General features: G+C 40.9%; 1 protein-coding gene across 3 annotated transcripts in view; it reads left to right on the plus strand.

The window, feature by feature from the left end:
• TEK (TEK receptor tyrosine kinase) overlaps positions 1 to 21,444 on the plus strand; it is a 118,587-nt gene that overhangs the window by 68,014 nt on the left and 29,129 nt on the right. For 2 of the 3 annotated variants that reach the window (XM_025919889.2, XM_086685423.1), the window contains exons 10-12: positions 11,037 to 11,198; positions 12,963 to 13,097; positions 17,532 to 17,819. In XM_025919889.2, the coding sequence (XP_025775674.2) occupies positions 11,037 to 11,198; positions 12,963 to 13,097; positions 17,532 to 17,819 (585 nt within the window). The remainder of the gene's footprint in view (positions 1 to 11,036; positions 11,199 to 12,962; positions 13,098 to 17,531; positions 17,820 to 21,444) is intronic. The other variant, XM_086685424.1, reaches the window with a different exon arrangement.

The raw sequence follows: 21,444 nt of genomic DNA on the forward strand, positions 1-21,444 counted from the left end.
GAGAGTGCTGCTATGAACATTGGGGTACAAGTGCCCCTATGCATCAGTACTCCTGTGTCCCTTGGATAAATTCCTAGCAGTGCTATTGCTGGGTCATAGGGTAGGTCTATTTTTAATTTTCTGAGGAACCTCCACACTGCTTTCCAGAGCGGCTGCACCAATTTGCATTCCCACCAACAGTGCAAGAGGGTTCCCGTTTCTCCACAACCTCTCCAGCATCTATAGTCTCCTGATTTGTTCATTTTGGCCACTCTGACTGGCGTGAGGTGATACCTGAGTGTGGTTTTGATTTGTATTTCCCTGATAAGGAGCGACGCTGAACATCTTTTCATGTGCCTGTTGGCCATCCGGATGTCTTCTTTAGAGAAGTGTCTATTCATGTTTTCTGCCCATTTCTTCACTGGGTTATTTGCTTTTCAGGTGTGGAGTTTGGTGAGCTCTTTATAGATTTTGGATACTAGCCCTTTGTCTGATATGTCATTTGCAAATATCTTTTCCCATTCCGTTGGTTGCCTTTTAGTTTTGTTGGTTGTTTCCTTTGCTGTGCAGAAGCTTTTGATCTTCATAAGGTCCCAGTAATTCACCTTTGCTTTTAATTCCCTTGCCTTTGGGGATGTGTCGAGGAAGAGATTGCTACGGCTGAGGTCAGAGAGGTCTTTTCCTGCTTTCTCCTCTAAGGTTTTGATGGTTTCCTGTCTCACATTCAGGTCCTTTATCCATTTGGAGTTTATTTTTGTGAATGGTGTGAGAAAGTGGTCTAGTTTCAACCTTCTGCATGTTGCTGTCCAGTTCTCCCAGCACCATTTGTTAAAGAGACTGTCTTTTTTCCATTGGATGTTCTTTCCTGCTTTGTCAAAGATGAGTTGGCCATACGTTTGTGGGTCTAGTTCTGGGGTTTCTATTCTATTCCAGTGGTCTATGTGTCTGTTTTTGTGCCAATACCATGCTGTCTTGATGATGACAGCTTTGTAGTAGAGGCTAAAGTCTGGGATTGTGATGCCTCCTGCTTTGGTCTTCTTCTTCAAAATTACTTTGGCTATTCGGGGCCTTTTGTGGTTCCATATGAATTTTAGGATTGCTTGTTCTAGTTTCGAGAAGAATGCTGGTGCAATTTTGATTGGGATTGCATTGAATGTGTAGACAGCTTTGGGTAGTATTGACATTTTGACAATATTTATTCTTCCAATCCATGAGCAGGGAATGTCTTTCCATTTCTTTAAATCTTCTTCAATTTCCTTCATAAGCTTTCTATAGTTTTCAGCATACAGATCCTTTACATCTTTGGTTAGGTTTATTCCTAGGTATTTTATGCTTCTTGGTGCAATTGTGAATGGGATCAGTTTCTTTATTTGTCTTTCTGTTGCTTCATTGTTAGTGTATAAGAATGCAACTGATTTCTGTACATTGATTTTGTATCCTGCAACTTTGCTGAATTCATGTATCAGTTCTAGCAGACTTTTGGTGGAGTCTATCGGATTTTCCATGTATAATATCATGTCATCTGCAAAGAGCGAAAGCTTGACTTCATCTTTGCCAATTTTGACGCCTTTGATTTCCTTTTGTTGTCTGATTGCTGAGGCTAGAACTTCCAGCACTATGTTAAACAACAGCAGTGAGACTGGGCATCCCTGTCGTGTTCCTGATCTCAGGGAAAAAGCTCTCAGCTTTTCCCCGTTAAGGATGATGTTAGCTGTGGGCTTTTCATAAATGGCTTTTATGATCTTTAAGTATGTTCCTTCTATCCCGACTTTCTCAAGAGTTTTTATTAAGAAAGGGTGCTGGATTTTGTCAAAGGCCTTTTCTGCATCGATTGACAGGATCATATGGTTCTTCTCTTTTTTTTTGTTAATGTGATGTATCACGTTGATTGATTTGCGAATGTTGAACCAGCCCTGCATCCCAGGAATGAATCCCACTTGATCATGGTGAATCATTCTTTTTATATGCCGTTGAATTCGATTTGCTAGTATCTTATTGAGAATTTTTGCATCCATATTCATCAGGGATATTGGCCTGTAGTTCTCTTTTTTTACTGGGTCTCTGTCTGGTTTAGGAATCAAAGTAATACTGGCTTCATAGAATGAGTCTGGAAGTTTTCCTTCCCTTTCTATTTCTTGGAATAGCTTGAGAAGGATAGGTATTATCTCTGCTTTAAACGTCTGGTAGAACTCCCCTGGGAAGCCATCTGGTCCTGGACTCTTATTTGTTGGGAGATTTTTGATAACCGATTCAATTTCTTCGCTGGTTATGGGTCTGTTCAAGCTTTCTATTTCCTCCTGATTGAGTTTTGGAAGAGTGTGGGTGTTCAGGAATTTGTCCATTTCTTCCAGGTTGTCCAATTTGTTGGCATATAATTTTTCATAGTATTCCCTGATAATTGTTTGTATCTCTGAGGGATTGGTTGTAATCATTCCATTTTCATTCATGATTTTATCTATTTGGGTCATCTCCCTTTTCTTTTTGAGAAGCCTGGCTAGAGGTTTGTCAATTTTGTTTATTTTTTCAAAAAACCAACTCTTGGTTTCGTTGATCTGCTCTACAGTTTTTTTAGATTCTATATTGTTTATTTCTGCTCTGATCTTTATTATTTCTCTTCTTCTGCTGGGTTTAGGCTGCCTTTGCTGTTCTGCTTCTAGTTCCTTTAGGTGTGCTGTTAGATTTTGTATTTGGGATTTTTCTTGTTTCTTGAGATAGGCCTGGATTGCAATGTATTTTCCTCTCAGGACTGCCTTTGCTGCGTCCCAAAGCGTTTGGATTGTTGTATTTTCATTTTCGTTTGTTTCCATATATTTTTTAATTTCTTCTCTAATTGCCTGGTTGACCCACTCATTCGTTAGTAGGGTGTTCTTTAACCTCCATGCTTTTGGAGGTTTTCCAGACTTTTTTCTGTGGTTGATTTCAAGCTTCATAGCATTGTGGTCTGAAAGTATGCATGGTATGATTTCAATTCTTGTAAACTTATGAAGGGCTGTTTTGTGACCCAGTATATGATCTATCTTGGAGAATGTTCCATGTGCACTCGAGAAGAAAGTATATTCTGTTGCTTTGGGATGCAGAGTTCTAAATAGATCTGTCAAGTCCATCTGATCCAATGTCTCATTCAGGGCCCTTGTTTCTTTATTGACCGTGTGTCTAGATGATCTATCCATTTCTGTAAGTGGGGTGTTAAAGTCCCCTGCAATTACCACATTCTTATCAATAAGGTTGCTTATGTTTATGAGTAATTGTTTTATATATTTGGGCGCTCCGGTATTCGGCGCATAGACATTTATAATTGTTAGCTCTTCCTGATGGATAGACCCTGTCACTATTATATAATGTCCTTCTTCATCTCTTGTTACAGCCTTTAATTTAAAGTCTAGTTTGTCTGATAGAAGGATGGCTACTCCAGCTTTCTTTTGGCTTCCAGTAGCATGATAAATAGTTCTCCATCCCCTCACTCTCAATCTGAAGGTGTCCTCAGGTCTAAAATGAGTCTCTTGTAGACAGCAAATAGATGGGTCTTGTTTTTTTATCCATTCTGATACCCTATGTCTTTTGGTTGGCGCATTTAATCCATTTACATTCAGTGTTATTATAGAAAGATATGGGTTTAGAGTCATTGTGATGTCTGTATGTTTTATGCTTGTAGTGATGTCTCTGGTACTTTGTCTCACAGGGTCCCCCTTAGGATCTCTTGGAGGGCTGGTTTAGTGGTGACAAATTCCTTCAGTTTGTGTTTGTTTGGGAAGACCTTTATCTCTCCTTCTATTCTAAATGACAGACTTGCTGGATAAAGGATTCTCGGCTGCATATTTTTTCTGTGTAGCACACTGAAAATCTCGTGCCAATTCTTTCTGGCCTGCCAAGTTTCAAAAGAGAGATCAGTCACGAGTCTTATAGGTCTCCCTTTATATGTGAGGGCACGTTTACCCCTTGCTGCTTTCAGAATTTTCCCTTTATCCTTGTATTTTGCCAGTTTCACTATGATATGTCGTGCAGAAGATCGATTCAAGTTACGTCTGAAGGGAGTTCTCTGTGCCTCTTGGATTTCAATGCCTTTTTCCTTCCCCAGTTCAGGGAAGTTCTCAGCTATTATTTCTTCAAGTACCCCTTCAGCACCTTTCCCTCTCTCTTCCTCCTCTGGGATACCAATTATGCGTATATTATTTCTTTTTAGTGTATCACTTAGTTCTCTAATTTTCCCCTCATATTCCTGGATTTTTTTATCTCTCTTTTTCTCAGCTTCCTCTTTTTCCATAACTTTATCTTCTAGTTCACCTATTCTCTCCTCTGCCTCTTCAATCCGAGCCGTGGTGGTTTCCATTTTGTTATGCATTTCGTTTAAAGCGTTTTTCAGCTCCTCGTGACTGTTCCTTAGGCCCTTGATCTCTGTAGCAAGAGATTCTCTGCTGTCAGCTATACTGTTTTCAAGCCCAGCGATTAATTTTATGACTTATTCTAAATTCACTTTCTGTTATATTATTTAAATCCTTTTTGATCAGCTCATTAGCTGTTGTTATTTCCTGGAGATTCTTCTGAGGGGAATTCTTCTGCTTGGTCATTTTGGATAGTCCCTGGCATGGTGAGGACCTGCAGGGCACTTCCCCTGTGCTGTGGTGTATAACTGGAGTTGGTGGGCGGAGCCGCAGTCAGACCTGATGTCTGCCCCCAGCCCACCGCTGGGGCCACAGTCAGACTGGTGCGTGCCTTCTCTTCTCCTTTCCTAGGGGCGGGATTCACTGTGGGGTGGGGTGGCCTGTCTGGGCTACTTGCACACTGCCAGGCTTGTGATGCTGGGGATCTGGCGTCTTAGCTGGGGTGGGTAGGCAAGGTGCACAGGGGCAGGAGGGGCAGGCTTAGCTTGCTTCTCCTTAGGTGATCCACTTGAGGAGGGGCCCTGTGGCAGCAGGAGGGAGTCAGATCCGCTGCCGGAGGTTTGGCTCCGCAGAAGCGCAGAGTTGGGTGTTTGCGCGGAGCGAGCAAGTTCCCTGGCAGGAACTGGTTCTCTTTGGGATTTTGGCTGGGGGATGGGCGGGGGAGATGGCGCTGGCGAGCGCCTTTGTTCCCCACCAAACTGAGCTCTGTTGTCCGGGGGCTCAGCAGCTCTCCTTCCCTTTGTCCTCCAGCCTTCCCGCTTTCTGAGCAGAGCTGTTAACTTATGACCTCCCAGCCGCTAAGTCGCGCTTGCTGTCGGAACACAGTCCGTCAGGCCCCTCCGCTTTTTGCAGGCCAGACTCGGGGGCTCTGCTTGGCCGGCGAGCCGCCCCTCCGCCCCGGCTCCCTCCAGCCAGTCCGTGGAGCGCGCACCGCCTCGCCGCCCTTCCTACCCTCTTCCGTGGGCCTCTCGTCTGCGCTTGGCTCCGGCGACTCCGTTCTGCTAATCCTCTGGTGGTTTTCTGGGTTATTTAGGCAGGTGTAGGTGGAATCTAAGTGATCAGCAGGACGCGCGGTGAGCCCAGCATCCTCCTATGCCGCCATCTTCCCTCTCCTTGTTGTTGTTCTCTTAACAACTTTTTATATGCATGAAAATGGAAGGGAGGAATTAAGTATATGACCTGTGGAGTCACATAGCCCTGGGTTTAATTTTTGTCCCTAGTAGCCAGACACCTGTCTATAGCCCTGAGCAATTGAATTTTACCTCTGTGAGCCTATCTTTATTTGAAAATAAAGCTTAGTTTATCTATCTCTCAGGGTTACTGTGAAAATTTGTTAAATATGTAAAAACGCTTGGAGTTGTGTCTGGAACAACATGTCTTATAGTGTTAATATTTCATGAAAAGTTTGACTTCATTCTATTCACTATTGCACAGGATAATTTGGCAAATACTTTGAGGCTTACTCATTTATTATGAAATCCAGACTATGCTATATAATGAACATGAATGATTTCTTTCACATATTCAGCATTGTGAGTATTCTTCCTGCTCTGAATTAGTATTTCAAAATTCAAATTAATCTAAGTGGGTGTATGTACATTCTTGGCTTGAGCGGAAGAAGCAACGTGGAGGTAAATCCAAGTTAGCTTGGCTGGTATACATGGATACCACAAGGAATTTTAAATGTCAGCTTCATTTTATTAAAACGTGTTTTAAAACCGTTTATTCATTTTTGAGAAAGAGAGACAGAGCATGAGTTGGGGAGGGGCAGAGGGAGAGGGAGACACAGAATCTGAAGCAGGCTCCAGGCTGCAAGCTGTCAGCACAGAGCCCGATGCAGGGCTCGAACTCACAAACTGAGAGATCATGACCTGAGACGAAGTCGGATGCTTATCTGACTGAGCCACCCAGGTGCCCCAGTATTTTTTTTTAATGTTTATTTTTTATTAAAAAAATTTTTTTAAATGTTGATTTATTTTTGACAGAGAGAGAGAGACAGAGCATGAGTGGGGGAGGGTCAGAGAGAGAGAGACACAGAATCTGAAACAGGCTCCAGGGTCTGAGCTGTCAGCACAGAGCCCGACACAGGGCTCGAACTCACAAACTGCGAGACCATGACCTGAGCCAAAGTCGGATGCTTAAATACCTGGGCCATCCAGGCGTCCCTAAATTTGTCAGTTTCTTATGAACTCATTTAGACAAAAACAGCAAGCAGCTCTCTGATATGTGTTGTAGAAAGAAAAGGCACCAAGCTAAGTGCCTCACATACCTCATCTTATTTAATTTTTATAAGAACTGTGGGTGATAGATGTTGTTATGACCACTTCACCAGTCAGAAAACAAATTCAGAGGGGTTAGTTAACTTGTGTAAGGTAGCATATCTCTTAAGAAGTAAATCTGAGTTTTGAACCTGGGTCTCCTGACTCCAAATACTCCACCATCTTTTCTAGACCATTTTATTTTCTGAGTCTGTTGTGTTAAAGATTAAGAAGCAAGATAACCAACGTTGACTTGTATTTGACCCATTTTGCTACTTGATTAGGAATCTTTGGGCTATCCCAGAGCTAATTCCCATAAATGAAATAAATGTAAATGCCCAGAACCTAATCTTTTTTTGAAAGACCAATAACAACATTAGCCTGAATACAGCCTTATACATTTGGATTCTGTACCCTGAGGATCTGTGTAAACTGCCAAAGAATCTTTAATATTTTTTGGGTTACTGGAAAAAAGCCCTGATCTGTTTTATTCAGTAGAACATTCACACGATCAAAATAATTTCTTATATCTTGCGTGTTCTTGAAAGGAAGGAAATGATATGCAGACAAGACAAATTACCTTATTTTTAAGCTTGTTGGAATGTTTGCTGCCCATGGAAAATAAATAAGTCAAAAATAAACCATGTTGCTAAGATTCAGAAGAGTCAGTAGTTCTCATTTTTATTTTTTGGTGGAAGTCACAGCACACAGCATCAGTGCATAGAAACATCTGTTTTACTAGGTTACCGATGCCTCTTCATGTCATAATTACTGATATCCATAAAATGGAAATAGCCATTAGGTAATTTAATCAGTGTCTTTAATCATAGTTTATACATTAAAAAAAAAAAAATGCAAGGCTTTTTGCTACCAGAATACAAGTTGGTACAACCACTTTGGAAAACTGAAAATATATACTAATCATTCACATACCTATGACCTGGCAGTTCTCCTAGATACATGCTCAAAAGAAATGAGGGTGTATGTTCAAAAAGGCATCTTCAATAATGTTCAGAGCAGTTTTATTCATAATAGCCCCAAATTGAAATTAACGCAAACATCCATCAACATCATAAAGGATACATAAATTGTAGTATATTCATATACAACGGTTTGCTAGGGTTGCCGTACAAAGTTCCGCGGACTAGGTGGCTTAAACAATGGAAATTTGTTTTCTCAAGTGCTGGAGGCCAGGTGAGTGATTAAGGTTTCAGCGGAGCTGATTTTTCTCCTAAGGCCTCACTCCTTGGCTTATGAATGGCTCTCTTTTCCCTGTATTTTTAATATGGTCTTCCATTTGTGTGTGTCCTGATTTAATCTTCTAAAGAGGACAACGGTTATATTGGATTAGGAACAGACCTAATGATGCCATTTTAACTTAATGACCTCTTTAAAGACCCTATCTTCAAATATATTCCAAGGTACTAGGGGTTAAGAATTCAATGTAGGATCTGTTTAAGTACATAACAGATATGCATACACATATGCATACACATAATAATTGTGTTTGGGGGAACACAATTCAGCTCATAACATCCTACAATGCAATATTAAATAGCAAAAAAATTAATTCCTGCAATAATACATAGACATAATATTGAGCAACAAAAATATATGCTTTATGATTCCATTTATATAAAGTTAAAAAACAGACAAACCTAATTGATAATGACAGAAGCCAGGAAAATAATTCCCTATTGACAGGGCAGGGGCACAAGAGTTCCCTTTCGGGGGGCGAGGAGGCGCTGGAAATGTACTGTGTTTCAGTCTGGGTCATGGTTACGTGGGTGTGTACCCAGGTAAAGTCCCTTGAGCTAAACACACTTAAGATTTTTGCACTTTACATTATGCATATCTCAATAAAAATTATTAAATTTTTTAATGGTTATTTTTGAGACAGAGAGAGACAGAGCATGAGTGGGGGAGGGTCAGAGAGAGGGAGACACAGAATCTGAAGCAGGCTCCAGGCTCCGAGCTGTCAGCACAGAGCCCAATGAGGGGCTCTAACTCATGGACTGTGAGATGTCCTGAGCCGAAGTCAAATGCTTAACTGACTGAGCCACCCAGGCGTTCCTCAATAAAAATTATTAAAAGACAAAAAATAAAATGGTAAATTACGTAGAGGAAGCTTTGGGGCAGTTTGTTTCATTCTTGTAAAAGTATCCCTTTTATAAGATATTGGTATTAATAGCTATAATAAAATAAGCATTTGATGGTTTAAGCAAACAGGTGGTCTTATTTGATCATACAAGGGAAGCATGACTTAATGAATGAATTTACTCACAGCAGTGCCCTCTTCTCAGAAACTGCCCTAACTAAAAACACTGGCAGAATCTGAAAGATTCTACATACATAGCATACATTCTTGGGGAGGAAAAAAACAGGTGTGCATTTTTAAGAAGGATAGGTTAGTGGAGCTATAGAACTCACTAGAAATTCAATTGACAAACATTACACAGCACCTGGTAAACCTCCATGGTCTTTGTCCTTTCGGGGTTTAGAGTCCAGTGCAGTGTTTTACAACCTTTTTATCATTATCACCTCACTAAGGAGCCCCTTTAGAAATTTATTCCCAAACTCTCCTCCCAACACCATAAAATGTTAGTATCATGAATGTACTGCATATCTGTTTATGAACTCTTTCGTTATGTTATGTTATGGCTCTTTCAAGGGCCACAAACCATTGTATTATCTGAGGCTTTTCCAATCATGCAAGAACCAATTTTAACCACCTTGGGGTTGCTATTTCACCCCATTGAGAATATTTGGTCTTTGAGATGGGGAGATTATTCTGGATGGTCTGGGTGGACCTACTGTAATCACATGAGTCCTTAAAAGCAGAGAATTTTTCTTAGTTATAGTCAGAGATATCACAATGGAAAAAAGAGTTGAGGAGACATGATATTGTTGTCTTTGAAGATGGAGGAAGGAGCCACGAGTCAAGGAATGTAGGTGGTTTCTAGAAGTTGGAAAGAACAAGGAAACAGAGTCTCCCCTAGAGCTCCCTTACTGCCATGCTAACACCTTGATCCTAGTCCAGTGAGACCTGTGTCTGACTTCTGACCTCCAGAACTATAAGAATAAATTTGCATTGCTCTAAGCTCGAGAGAGAGAGAGAGAGAGAGAGAGAGAGAGAGAGACCATGCATAGTCTAATAGGGAAGACCAATGTCAAATGATCACACAAAATCTCTAAGAATAATAAATTCTGAAAATTGCAACAAAGGAAAAGTGTAAGTTGTGTGAAGGTGTATGACACACAAGCCTAACTGGGGTTTGGGGATGGCCCCTGTGAAGAAGTCACATCAGAGCTAATTGCTGAATGATGAGTTAAAAGGTACCAGAGAGTAGTGGGAGGTCTGGAGCACTGCTGGCAGAACAACATGTACAAAGAACCTGAGACAGAAGGGAGCTTGGTACACTGTCAGTTGGATGAACTGAAAGGTCAATGGCACTGGAGGGTACTGGGTGAGGGCAAGAGGAGGCAGGGGCTCAATTGTGCAAGGCCTGGCAGGTCATGGTATGAATCTTAGATTTTACTCTAGACATGATGAGGATCCATAGTTAGGTCTTGAGCAGGGAAGTGAGCATACTTGAAGGAGTACTTTGTGGATAATGGTTTGGAGGGGCAAGAGGAAAGCCAGGAGACCACACCACTGGCAAATGCATTGAATCTGAACAGAGAACTCTAAGGGTGATATGGCAAATGCGGGAGAGTTCTCCGGCCTTGCGACCTCAACCACCAGCCTAGTGCCAGGTTCTTGATTTCATTGTGAGAAAGAATTCAAGAAGGAGTCAAAGTGGAGCAGAAGATTCTTTATTGCAAAGCACAAGTACACACTGAAAGGGGATGGTGCAGGTACAGTCAGATACGGGATCTGAGTCGCTTGGGTGGAGGTAGGGTTCTGCTTTTTTATGGGTAGTCATAACTAGGGGATGGTATGTTCTTGTAGGGTTGTGGGAATAGGCGGGGACTTCTAAAAACTCTGCATATTATTACGCATTCTCCATGTCAGCTACTATATGCAGACGCAGTCTGATTTTTCTCTTGTGGCTTCTCCACAGTCAAGAGGTACTAGGAGTGCTCTAGTGCCCCCAATGCAGGAGTCATTCTTGGCAATTTGGAGGCTAACTGGGTCCGTGTACACGTGTGCCTTGAGCCTGAGCAACAATAGGATTCTTATGGCCGTGAGAAACCACAGAGCTATCACAGGGGTTACTCAGATGTCACATTCCGTCAGGTGTCAGACTCAGTTCCCTGTCTTTTGTTCCTCCTGCAGTTACCCAGTGTTTCCCTATTGCACCTGCCTCAAGAGGGTTTTGTTGGAAATGTAAGGGCACTCTTCCTCTACCTCCACCAAAAAATGATAATCAAGCTCCAAAGTGTTCAGGACTAATCTGATTGTTGAAATTTTCTTTAGTTCTTCCAAAGCCCCTGAATGCCCCAAACGTGATTGACACTGGACATAATTTTGCTGTCATCAACATCAGCTCTGAGCCTTACTTTGGGGATGGACCAATCAAATCCAAGAAGCTCCTATACAAACCTGTTAATCATTATGAGGCTTGGCGGCATATTCAAGGTAAGGTGTGAACAGGAAAGACTCCAGCTAAAGAAGTGGCAGGTAGAAAAAAAATTCCTCAAATACAGAAATCCTCTCTCCCACTCCCATTCCTCTGCCCCTGGGTAGTGGCTATAGCAGAGGGTTCCACTTGAGAGTATTCAGGACAGAGTGCGTGGGTCCTGAGTTCTTGGGCTAACTTTCTGGAAATTGTGGTATACTGCAGGACACAGAACTGGGCTGTGTCCAGCGTTACTATTTATATCAGTATGTCTTTCCCACACTTCTCTGGCTCATCAATCCTCTGTTTAGCTACTCTATCTGGCTGGGTCATGGTGGAAGATACATGCTTATGCCATGAATACGGTAATAGGCAAGTCCAGGGCCTGCTGGAAAGGCAGAGAGACTATAAAATCTGAGGGGTGATTGTTGCTGATGTGTTGAGTTGTTCATTCTTTTTCTCTTTTGAGACTTGCCCTGTCCTGCAGGCTCCCAACACACAGAGATTTTGAAAGGAATTTGGACCTGAAAAGTTTGGGCTGTGGCAGACTAAACTGGGGTTGGGGGTGCGGTATGTGGGCAAAGAGTTGCCCCTCCCCCAACTCCCTGAAGGAAAAAAAATCCCAAAATGTGATAAAATGTCAACAGTTCACGGAAACAGTTACATTTATTTTGAAACACCAATTGCAGTTCTTTTTGTTCCCTCATGTGGAAATCACAGGTTGTTTTTTTTTTTTTTAAAGCTGAACATTGTCAATTGGCTATGGTAGCACCAACTTGTTAGAGATCTCATTACCACACTTGTCGACAACAGGCATCCTTTAGTATCATTATGCCTGTCAGTTCCTAAAAAGGGCCCTCCACATACTCTCTGTAGGTAATTGACGAAGTTTCAAGAAGGAGAACAAAAGGAGGTTTGAGCTTAATGCTAGCTGACCTATGTTAAATTAAGTCATGGCATTGTTACTGAGCGCTTCATTCTATTCTAGACTCAGCCGAAATTCAGAATCCCAGTGACATAAGGCTGATTTGCTATGTTGCTGTTTACGATATCAATGGCTAGGTCTTATTAAAAATCAGCTTTTTTTTTTTTTTTTTTTCAATACGGTGGTACTAGTCCGTCATCACTTTCTACAAGTGGACATTCACAAAGTGTTCTAAGAACTCTTATACACAGCCCAATTCTTTTTTCTTACCAACTGGGAGTTTATCCTACAATAAGGCAATAGTTTGCAATAGCTATGGAGGACAGAGGCTGGCTAAAGCTAATAGCTAAACATGCATAAACTATTTGTTTATGGGCTCTGTTTTCAAGTACTTCAGAGCCCTTCCTGTGCAAGTAGTGTAACTATTACAAATCTGTTATCCGGTCTTTGTAAACAAACTCCCAAAGAATCTCTTCTGTTGAAAGCCTGACTGCAATCACTATGTATTTAAAAACAGTGGCAATTAAATTATTTTATATTATTGTAATTGGGATTTTCCCTCCCTTAAATCTAATTGTTATTTCATATAGTTGAGGATTTGTGTGGTTTTACTCTACAAATGAAAAGACAAACGTGGAAGTGATTAACTGGCTCAGAGACCTACATGAAATGTATACATCGTCACCTGGAAACTTCCTTTAAAAAGCCTTTTTTCCCTTATGTTAGGAATGGCTTGCCTGTTTCACTTACACATTATTTCTGAGAACCAAACACTAGTTCACATCACAATAACAACATTCCGATTTAAGCAAGGTATGAGAATGCCAACTTAAGTTTCCTGGACTTTCCCTCTTCTCAGTGACAAATGAGATTGTTACACTCAACTATTTGGAACCTCGCACAGAATACGAGCTCTGCGTGCAGCTGGTCCGGCGTGGAGAGGGCGGGGAAGGGCATCCGGGACCCGTGAGACGCTTCACCACTGCTTCTATCGGTCAGTGGAAGCAAACGGCATTTATTCCTGCGCTGGGTGGGAGCGGGGAGGAAGGGGAAAGAGGAAGGAAGACCAGGAAGGGTGGTGGTGGGCGAGTGGATGGGTGGGGGTGCAGGGGGAAGGAGTTTGCTTTTGAATGGGTGGGAAAGTGACAGGAAGGTTGACAGCTTGGAGCCAAATCGTTCTTTTATTTGGGCTGCACTCCTGGTCTATCTCCCTGGGGGAGGGTGTCTGCAGCAGTCCGGGACAGAGGAGGAAGCAGATGAGCCTTCAGGAAGGCAGGGACATCCCTTAGGAGTTGGGATTTACTTAGCAGCAACTGCTTGGTTCCTGAGTTTCACCAACAGCTTCCTGTTTCCATCTTCAGGGCCTAGGCCAGACTCTTGCCACATGTATACTTCAGAAATCCCAGTTGACTTATTTTTAAAACTAATTTCTAATGTTTCAAACTAATTCATGCCCGTAGTTGAAACGTCAAATAGAATGAAAGGCTGTTATCTAAAGATCAGACCCCTGTGTCACCTCCCCACCTCCGAGTGCTCCTCCCTATAGGCAGTCAGTTTCACCTCCTTAAGCTACTTCCTTTTTTTTTTTTTTTTTTTTTTTTTTTTTGAGAAAGACAGTGTGAGTGAAGGGCAGAGAGAGAGAAAGAAAAAGAAGTGGAACTCACCCCAAGCAGGGCTCGTATTTACCCAAAGTGGGACTTGAGCTCACCTGATATGAGATTTGAACTCACCAAAGGTGAGATCATGACCTGAGCGGAAGCCAGATGCTTAACACCTGAGTCACCCAGGTGCCCAAGCTATTTCTTATTATATATACCTCAATGGTTCTCAAACATTAGTGTCCATAAGAATTACCTGGAGAGCCTGTTAAAGCAGGTATCTGAGCCCCCTCCCCCCCAAACCCACCTCCAGAGTTTCCAATTCATAGTTTCCAATTCAGTAGGTTTGGGGTGGGAGTCAGGCTCAAGATTTTGCAGCTCTAAAATGTTGGCGAGTTGTACTGGATTTTGCATATCCTCGGTCCATACGTTCTGAGTAATATAGTGATATTTTTTTGGTTGATCAATGTTAGTATCTATTGGCCTTCTATTGTGTCAATTGAGAATCCTTTGAATCTGTGAAGTTTCCTTGATGCTAACCTAGGCTCCATCTTTCTGCTACCCAGGTACCCCTGTCAGAAACAGGGGAGTGATCCCTTGTAAAGTTTGCCTTTCTAGTGGTCCTTGGGTATAAGCATTTGTTGCTGTCTCCTGGTCAGCGCTTTATAGTTTGTAGTTCACATATATTTAATTTATATTACCTTAAAGGGTAAGAATCATCTTCCCCATTTTATTGAGTGGTTACTAAGTTGATCTTCAGACTTAACATCCTTTTACTTCTTTGGTTGTTGTTGTTGTTGTTGTTGTTATTATTATTATTATTATTATTATTTTAGCTAGGAGCCCAAAGACACCATTTCTTTATCCCACTTGGTTAGTTTTCCTATTTTTAGTCCAGAAGGATCTGGATTAATGAGTGTGAAACACGAAAGAACATCTAAGTCTCCTGCAGGGGTGGTGCTTCCCTTAACAGAGACTGCCCAACTTCACTCACCCTACCTGTTTCACCTCACTAGCGCCACCCTTAGAAAACCAAAGGGAAACTCCAAAGCAACTCTGGTGCTTGTAGAAGCATTGTGCAAATGAGGAACGGTTTCCTGGGAACTCAGCAGATAGCAAATACCAAAAATCATACCAGAAACTATATAAAGTAGAAGATAAAGACATCAAAGGGGCTTCTGGCTGTGGTCAGGTTGCTGCTCGAAGGCAAATGGTAGTTAATTCTCTCTCTGCCAGTACTGATGAATCAAAGGGGAAGGTCATACATAATCTGACTCAGATGGAAAGTATTTATGGAACAGATCATAAAACACTTCACAGACCCACACTGGACTGTCTTCAGTGCTCAGAACATGTTCCAGCCAGGATGTATTTAGAAGTCTCTTGGAATATTTCAAAGGAGTTCTCAGGGGTAGGTGGGGAGGGAATTCTTGATGGTTCTTCTTTTCCCATCATTTGAATCTTGCTGATGTTTGGTTTTTAATTTATCTGGCAGTTGCACTATTTATAAGTGTGTTGACTAAATGGGGAAGGCCAGAAGGCCAGGAGAGGAGGGAAGAGATCCCACTCTGAACACACGGCACATACAGGGCAGGTAGGGAGGGGTGAAGGGTAAGTCATGTTCCCGAAGGAAAGGCAAAGGAAAGTTGGTCCCAGTTACTCCCCTGTACCAGGCGTAGGCTTAGAAGGTTTAGATGTATGCTCCAAGACATCAACCCTCTGTTCTGCTTTGTCGTTACAAGCTTGCCTAGCCCCTCTGGGTGGCTTCATGGACCTTAAACCTCAGAGATGAGCCAAAGGCGTTGACATCACCTCTTTGAGTTTGTAAAGGTTATAGGGAATAATAACTATGTAGAGTAATAAATGTATTCATGTTAAATAGTTATAATAATGATTTAATTTGCAAAGGCTATAGAGAGTAACTATTGCTTTAGCATAATGCCAAGTAAATTGTGGGACCTGACTGCTGGTTCTCCCTAGTGTAACAGCAGTCAGACTGGCTGGTGGGAGTCACTGTCCTGATGTATGGAAATAGACCCTTCTTCTCACCAAGAAGAGTTAGAACAGTGTTTCTCAACCTTCTCTCCCTTTCCCTCCCCCTCTCCCTCCTCCTTCTTCAATTATTGCCCCCTTTTTAGATATCTGTGTCCTTAAGACAAAATGTCTAAGCCATTGTAATGTATAAAATATTCTCATATCCCAGGAACCAGTTTTTGCCCCCTTAGGGGCAATAATGTCCCCACTGAGAAATCACAAGTTAGAGGATCCCTATTCTGTGTTTTGCAAACACTTAATATCTGGAATTTAAAAATCAATTTACTATTATTAACTGAAAATACACAGATTCCTTCTGTGTCCATTGACACAAGACAGGAAGAGAGGGAGGAAGGGAGGAAGGGAGGGAGGGAGGAAGGAAGGAAGAAAGGAAGGAAGGAAGGAAGGAAAGTAGGTTATATTAATAGAATCCCTGACACCTTCCAAGCATTTTCACATCCATTATCCCGTTTACTCCTCCTGAGTCTGCAAGATTGCTTTTTTCATCCTGTGTTACATGTAAACTTGGAGAACTTACGAATTTTCCCAAGCCACAAAGCATTATCTGATTCATTTCAGAACACATATTGTTTCCATTCAGGTACCTGTCTGGGAGCCCAGGGTCTTGGCAGGGGCAGCATGTGGTTGTAGCTGATACTTTGATGTGATCAGAGCAGGGCTGCTCCAGGCCCTGCCACCACAGCTATTATAATGTTTGAAATTCTTGCTAAGGAGAAGTAACCCTAAAATTGCTTTAAAATATGTTGCTCAAAAGCATGACAGAAACACTGAATAGTTACCTACTATCCCACAATCTTGGGAAATCTGTTTTAATTAAAAAAAATTGTTTTAATGTTTGTTTATTTTTGAGAGAGAGAGAGAGAGAGAGGGAGGGAGGGAGGGGCAGAGAGAGAGGAAGACACAGAATTTGAAACAGGCTCCAGGCTCCAACTTAGCTACCATCTGTCAGCACAGAGGCCGACGTGGGGCTCAAGCTCACGAGCCGTGAGATCCTGACCTGAGCTGAACTTAGACTCTCATCCTACTGAGCCACCCAGGCGCCCCTCCACATTTTAAATTTTTATCACTTTCCTCCCTGTCCTTCACCATTTGTAGACATGACTTTTACCATGTTGCAGAGTTTTTTCTCAAGTATTATAAATATTTTATTGGCCTCCCATACTTTTCCCCATGATCTATTTTAATCCATTGGATGGCTATATCATAATTTATTAAAGCATTTTCCTATTTTGAGTATTTAGATAATACTATTATCTATTTAAATATTGCTATTTAAATAATGCTATTATGAACATCTTAATGTACATAGGTTTTTCCCTTTCTTTGAATTATTTCTTCAATATAAATCCCTGGTATGGTTAGGTTATAGGGCCAAAGCATACGGTCATTTCTAGGGCTATTGGAAAATATTCCCAAGTTGTTCTCTAAAGGTCTTCCTGTATTATAAGTATTCAAACTACAAATTAGAATTGTTACAAAGATTTGCAGTTTTGATAGAAAAAAAGTCTTGCATGGTTGCTAGCTTATGTTTCTTTGATGGCTTGTGAAGTTGTATATTATTCTAGAAGCCAAGGTTGTTATGTAAAGCTGCCCTTTGGGGCTGTTTGTGCTTCACCCTATGTAAAAATCATGGTCTAGGGGCACCTGGCTGGTTCACTCCATAGAGCATGTGACTGTTGATCTTGGGGTTTTAAGTTTGAACCCCATGTTGGGTACAGAGCTTACTTGAAAATAAAATCTTTAAAAAAAATCATAACCTTTCTGGTTTCTCCCAGGTCTCCCTCCTCCAAGAGGTCTTATTCTCCTACCAAAAAGTCAGACTACTCTAAATTTGACCTGGCAACCAATATTTCCAACCTCAGAAGATGACTTTTATGTTGAAGTGGAGAGGAGGTCTGTGCAAATGAATAGCGACCAGCAGAATATCAAAGTCCCAGGCAACTTGACTTCAGTGCTACTTAACAATTTACACCCCAGGGAGCAGTACATAGTCCGAGCCAGAGTCAACACCAAGGCCCAGGGGGAATGGAGTGAAGATCTCATCGCTTGGACCCTTAGTGACAGTAAGTAACTCATGTGCCCCCAACCTTGCCTGAATGACATTTGGCTAACGCTACTTGGACTTAGCTACCATCAAGTCAAGACTGTTTGCTGGAAATCGTAAAAGGCAGTTAATTGTGAATGGAGGCTAATTAATACCCTGCCCCAGCATACCAAATCATTTGAATAACCTGTAATGCATAAGAAATCTCCATGTTTTTGGATTTGCAATAATTCAGGCAGGACTGTGCTAAAATTTACCTTTCCTTGGTATGGAGTTATGTATTAAGTAAGTTAATAACATGAATAAGCTTTTCTAGGGTTTAATTTGTTACAGGACAGTTTTCAGGATTGTCCTCTTTCTTGGGGCGCCTGGGTGGCTCAGTCAGTTAAGTAACTGACTTTGGCTCAGGTCATGATTTCTCAGTTCATGAGTTCAACCCTCACATTGGGCTGTCTGCTGTCAGCACAGAGCCTGCTCCAGATCCTCTGTCTCTTTTTCTGATCCTCCCCAGCTTTGCTCTGTCTCTCTCTAGAAAACAAACAAACAAACAAGCTAGGATTGTCCTATTTCTTTAGACACATACATGCTGGTTACTTAGGTCTTTCCTAATCTTACAAGCCAAATACTTGACTTGAAAAATATTCATAATAGATAATTCTTAGGGTTCCAAAGTATATTTGAGAGTGATAAAATCGCTTTTCTTTCAAAATATTCTGCAGCCCAGGATTTTCTGTATTTCAGATTGGTCATTTAAAATTAGTTGGGACTTCTTGGGTTTCCTGGTAGTATTGAAAGTTTTTCATCATTAGGCAAAGAGTTCTCTTTTGATTCATTGCATTAGAACTATACTTGTGTGTTTTGGAGTCCTTGGAAAGATTAAATGTTTCTTGGCCACACCGACTACCACTTATGTTAGGATCTTGTGGTCCCTTGCCAATACCCGATGTCTGAGGCTCTCTTCAGCTGTGTCCTCACTTTTTCAGTATCAGGTGTAGACACTGGCTCTGTTTCTCCAGCCACTGTCTTCTGTGAGTGACATGTGAAGTCAACTGTTTTGTCAGTGTTCAGGATTCTTCATCAGTTTGTAAAAAATTCTGTGAAATTTAAAGTTACAACATAGTACAGAGAATAGTACTTCAAACACTTACATTCCTACCACCCAGAATTAACAACTGTTAATATTTTGTCATAGTTACTTTCAGCCTTTTTGTTGATTTGTGGAAATAATAACACCATACAGACAGATCACAAGCCCCTTGGAGCATCATCCCTACTCTCATTCTATTCTCTGCTCCCCAGAGACAACCCAGTTAGAAGTTTGCTGTGTATCTTTCCATTCAAGGTTGAATCAACTCAGTATGTTAATTTCATCCATAAGTGCACATATGCATACAAATCACTCTTCACCTTGCTCTTTGGAATAAACATGATTTCATCTTATCCATGTTCCTTTGTTTAGATCTGACATATCCCTTTTTAACTTCTGCATAATATTCTTTGTTATGACTGTGTCATCTTATTTATCCATTCCCTTTGAGGTGGGCATTTAGGTTATCTGTTTTCTTCCTTCCCAACTTCCTTCCTAACTTCCTTCCTTCCTTTTTTTTTAAACTATCCCAAAGAAAAATGCAATGATCATCCTTTATACATGTCTCCAGGTGCATAGGTGTGAGAGCTTTTCTAGGGAGTATGTCCAGAAGTAGAACTGAGACTATTTTTCTCTGAAGTGGCATTCCAAGTGGATGATGTCCAGGAATATGTGAAAGCACCATCTTCCCCACATCCAGTCCTGTATATATATCCTTTCTCTATAACACTTGATGTTGAAGACCTTTTTATTTTTCATAATCTCAAAGGTAAAAAATGGTACCCCACTGTTAATTTCAATTTTCTTTTTCTGGGTAACTAGCGATGTTGAGCATCTTTTTATGGGCATTTGGATTTCCTCCTTTTTTTGATGTATTTGTTGATACACTTTGCCCATTTTCTATTGGTTGCCTTTTCTTACTGATTTGTAAAAAGCTGTTTATATAATTTGGATACTTATTCTTATTACACACATTGCAAATATTATTCTCATAATTTCTTTATTTTCACCTTGTCTGTGGTGACTTCTCCACAGATACTTTAAATTTTGAAATAATGAGACCTTTCAATATTTGCCTTTATGGTTTGTACTTTTGTTTCAGAATTAGTCTCTATCCCAAGGTCATGAACATATTCTCTGTATTTTTTCTAGTAGTTCTAGTTGTTTTGTATATTTGGGTCTTTAAAATTTAGGGATGTTATTTTGGTGTGTTTTTAAAAAATGTTTTATTTTAGTTTTGAAAAAGAGAGAGAGGGAGGGAGGGAACAAGCAGGGGAAGGGCAGAAAGAGAGGGAGACATAGAATCCAAAGCAGGCTCCTGGCTCTGAGTTGTCAGCACAGAGCCTGACACGGGGCTGAAACCCACAAACGGCGAGATCATGACCTGAGCCAAAGTCAGACATCTAACTGACTGAGCCACCTAGGTGCCCCTATTTTGGTGTATTTTAATCTTTTTAGTTTTAGTCTTATTTATTCACATATAGCAAGCTAATGGTCACAATGTCATACTTTGAGTAGTCACAGCCTAGCAATTTCATCTGGTCCAAGTGTAAGGGGTGGAATGAATTAAATTTGGCCTATGGCCCCAAACATATGTAAAAATAATACATGTGTGTAATTTTTTTTGCATACGTATATGCAGAGTGTATCATTTGACTTAACAATTACTTTGTAAGGAAATTAGAATAGGAATTGTTATCACATTTAACAAATGAGGAACCTGAAGCAAAGGAAGGTAAGCAACTTGACCAAAGTTATTAAGCAAGTAAATCGTGGGGTTAGGACTCGAAATTGCATATTTTAATTCTATGTTTTGTTTGTTTTTACTAAACCGGGATACCCATTAGTCTCTTTGGAGGGGCAATGAACAATTGCAAAAAGAGATCGCTTCTTGGAGAAGTTCATTTTGCAGTCATATCCCGCTTGTAAATTGTTTGGTTAGCTTTTCCTAAAGTGTTTTAAAATCGACTTTAGAACCTACCTGGTGAAACTGCAAAAATGTAGATGGCTGGATTTAGACTCACTGCATCTAAATCACAGATCCACTAAGCTAGTTCAAAGGGTGACTTCTTTCAGGCATAATGTGGATAAATTGGTAGATGTAAATTTGTGCTTTTTAGTTGGCATTAAAATTAGCAGGTGTCTGCAAGGCACTGCTTCTTTTTGTGACAGGTTTAGATCTACCGCTGGTTTATCAAGTTGAATATTTTTTTGAGGCACCACTATATAAAAGTTAATCATGTGTTAATAGTAGTCTGAAAATGGTAAGAATCCAAATATTCTGTCATCTCCTTATGGGAAGGAAGATTATTCTATATTTTTGTAAAAATATACAAAATCTTGGTAGTGGAGGCAAAGGAAGTTAAGACATACTGTTGATGAATCAACTGTGGTTTGGGACATAGAAAATGACCATCAGATTTGGAAGGCCCAAAATCCAATATTTAATCCTCATAAATTGCCACAGTTACCAAAGGAGTATGATCAACGTCATGGAAAGAGGAAATTTAGAATGCAGAAGAATCTCTGAGAATTCAGGATAGAAAGAGTATACCTG

Source organism: Puma concolor, chromosome D4 (genome assembly GCF_028749965.1).
Source record: "Puma concolor isolate L17-30 chromosome D4, mPumCon1.1.hap2, whole genome shotgun sequence".
NCBI lineage: Eukaryota > Metazoa > Chordata > Mammalia > Carnivora > Felidae > Puma > Puma concolor.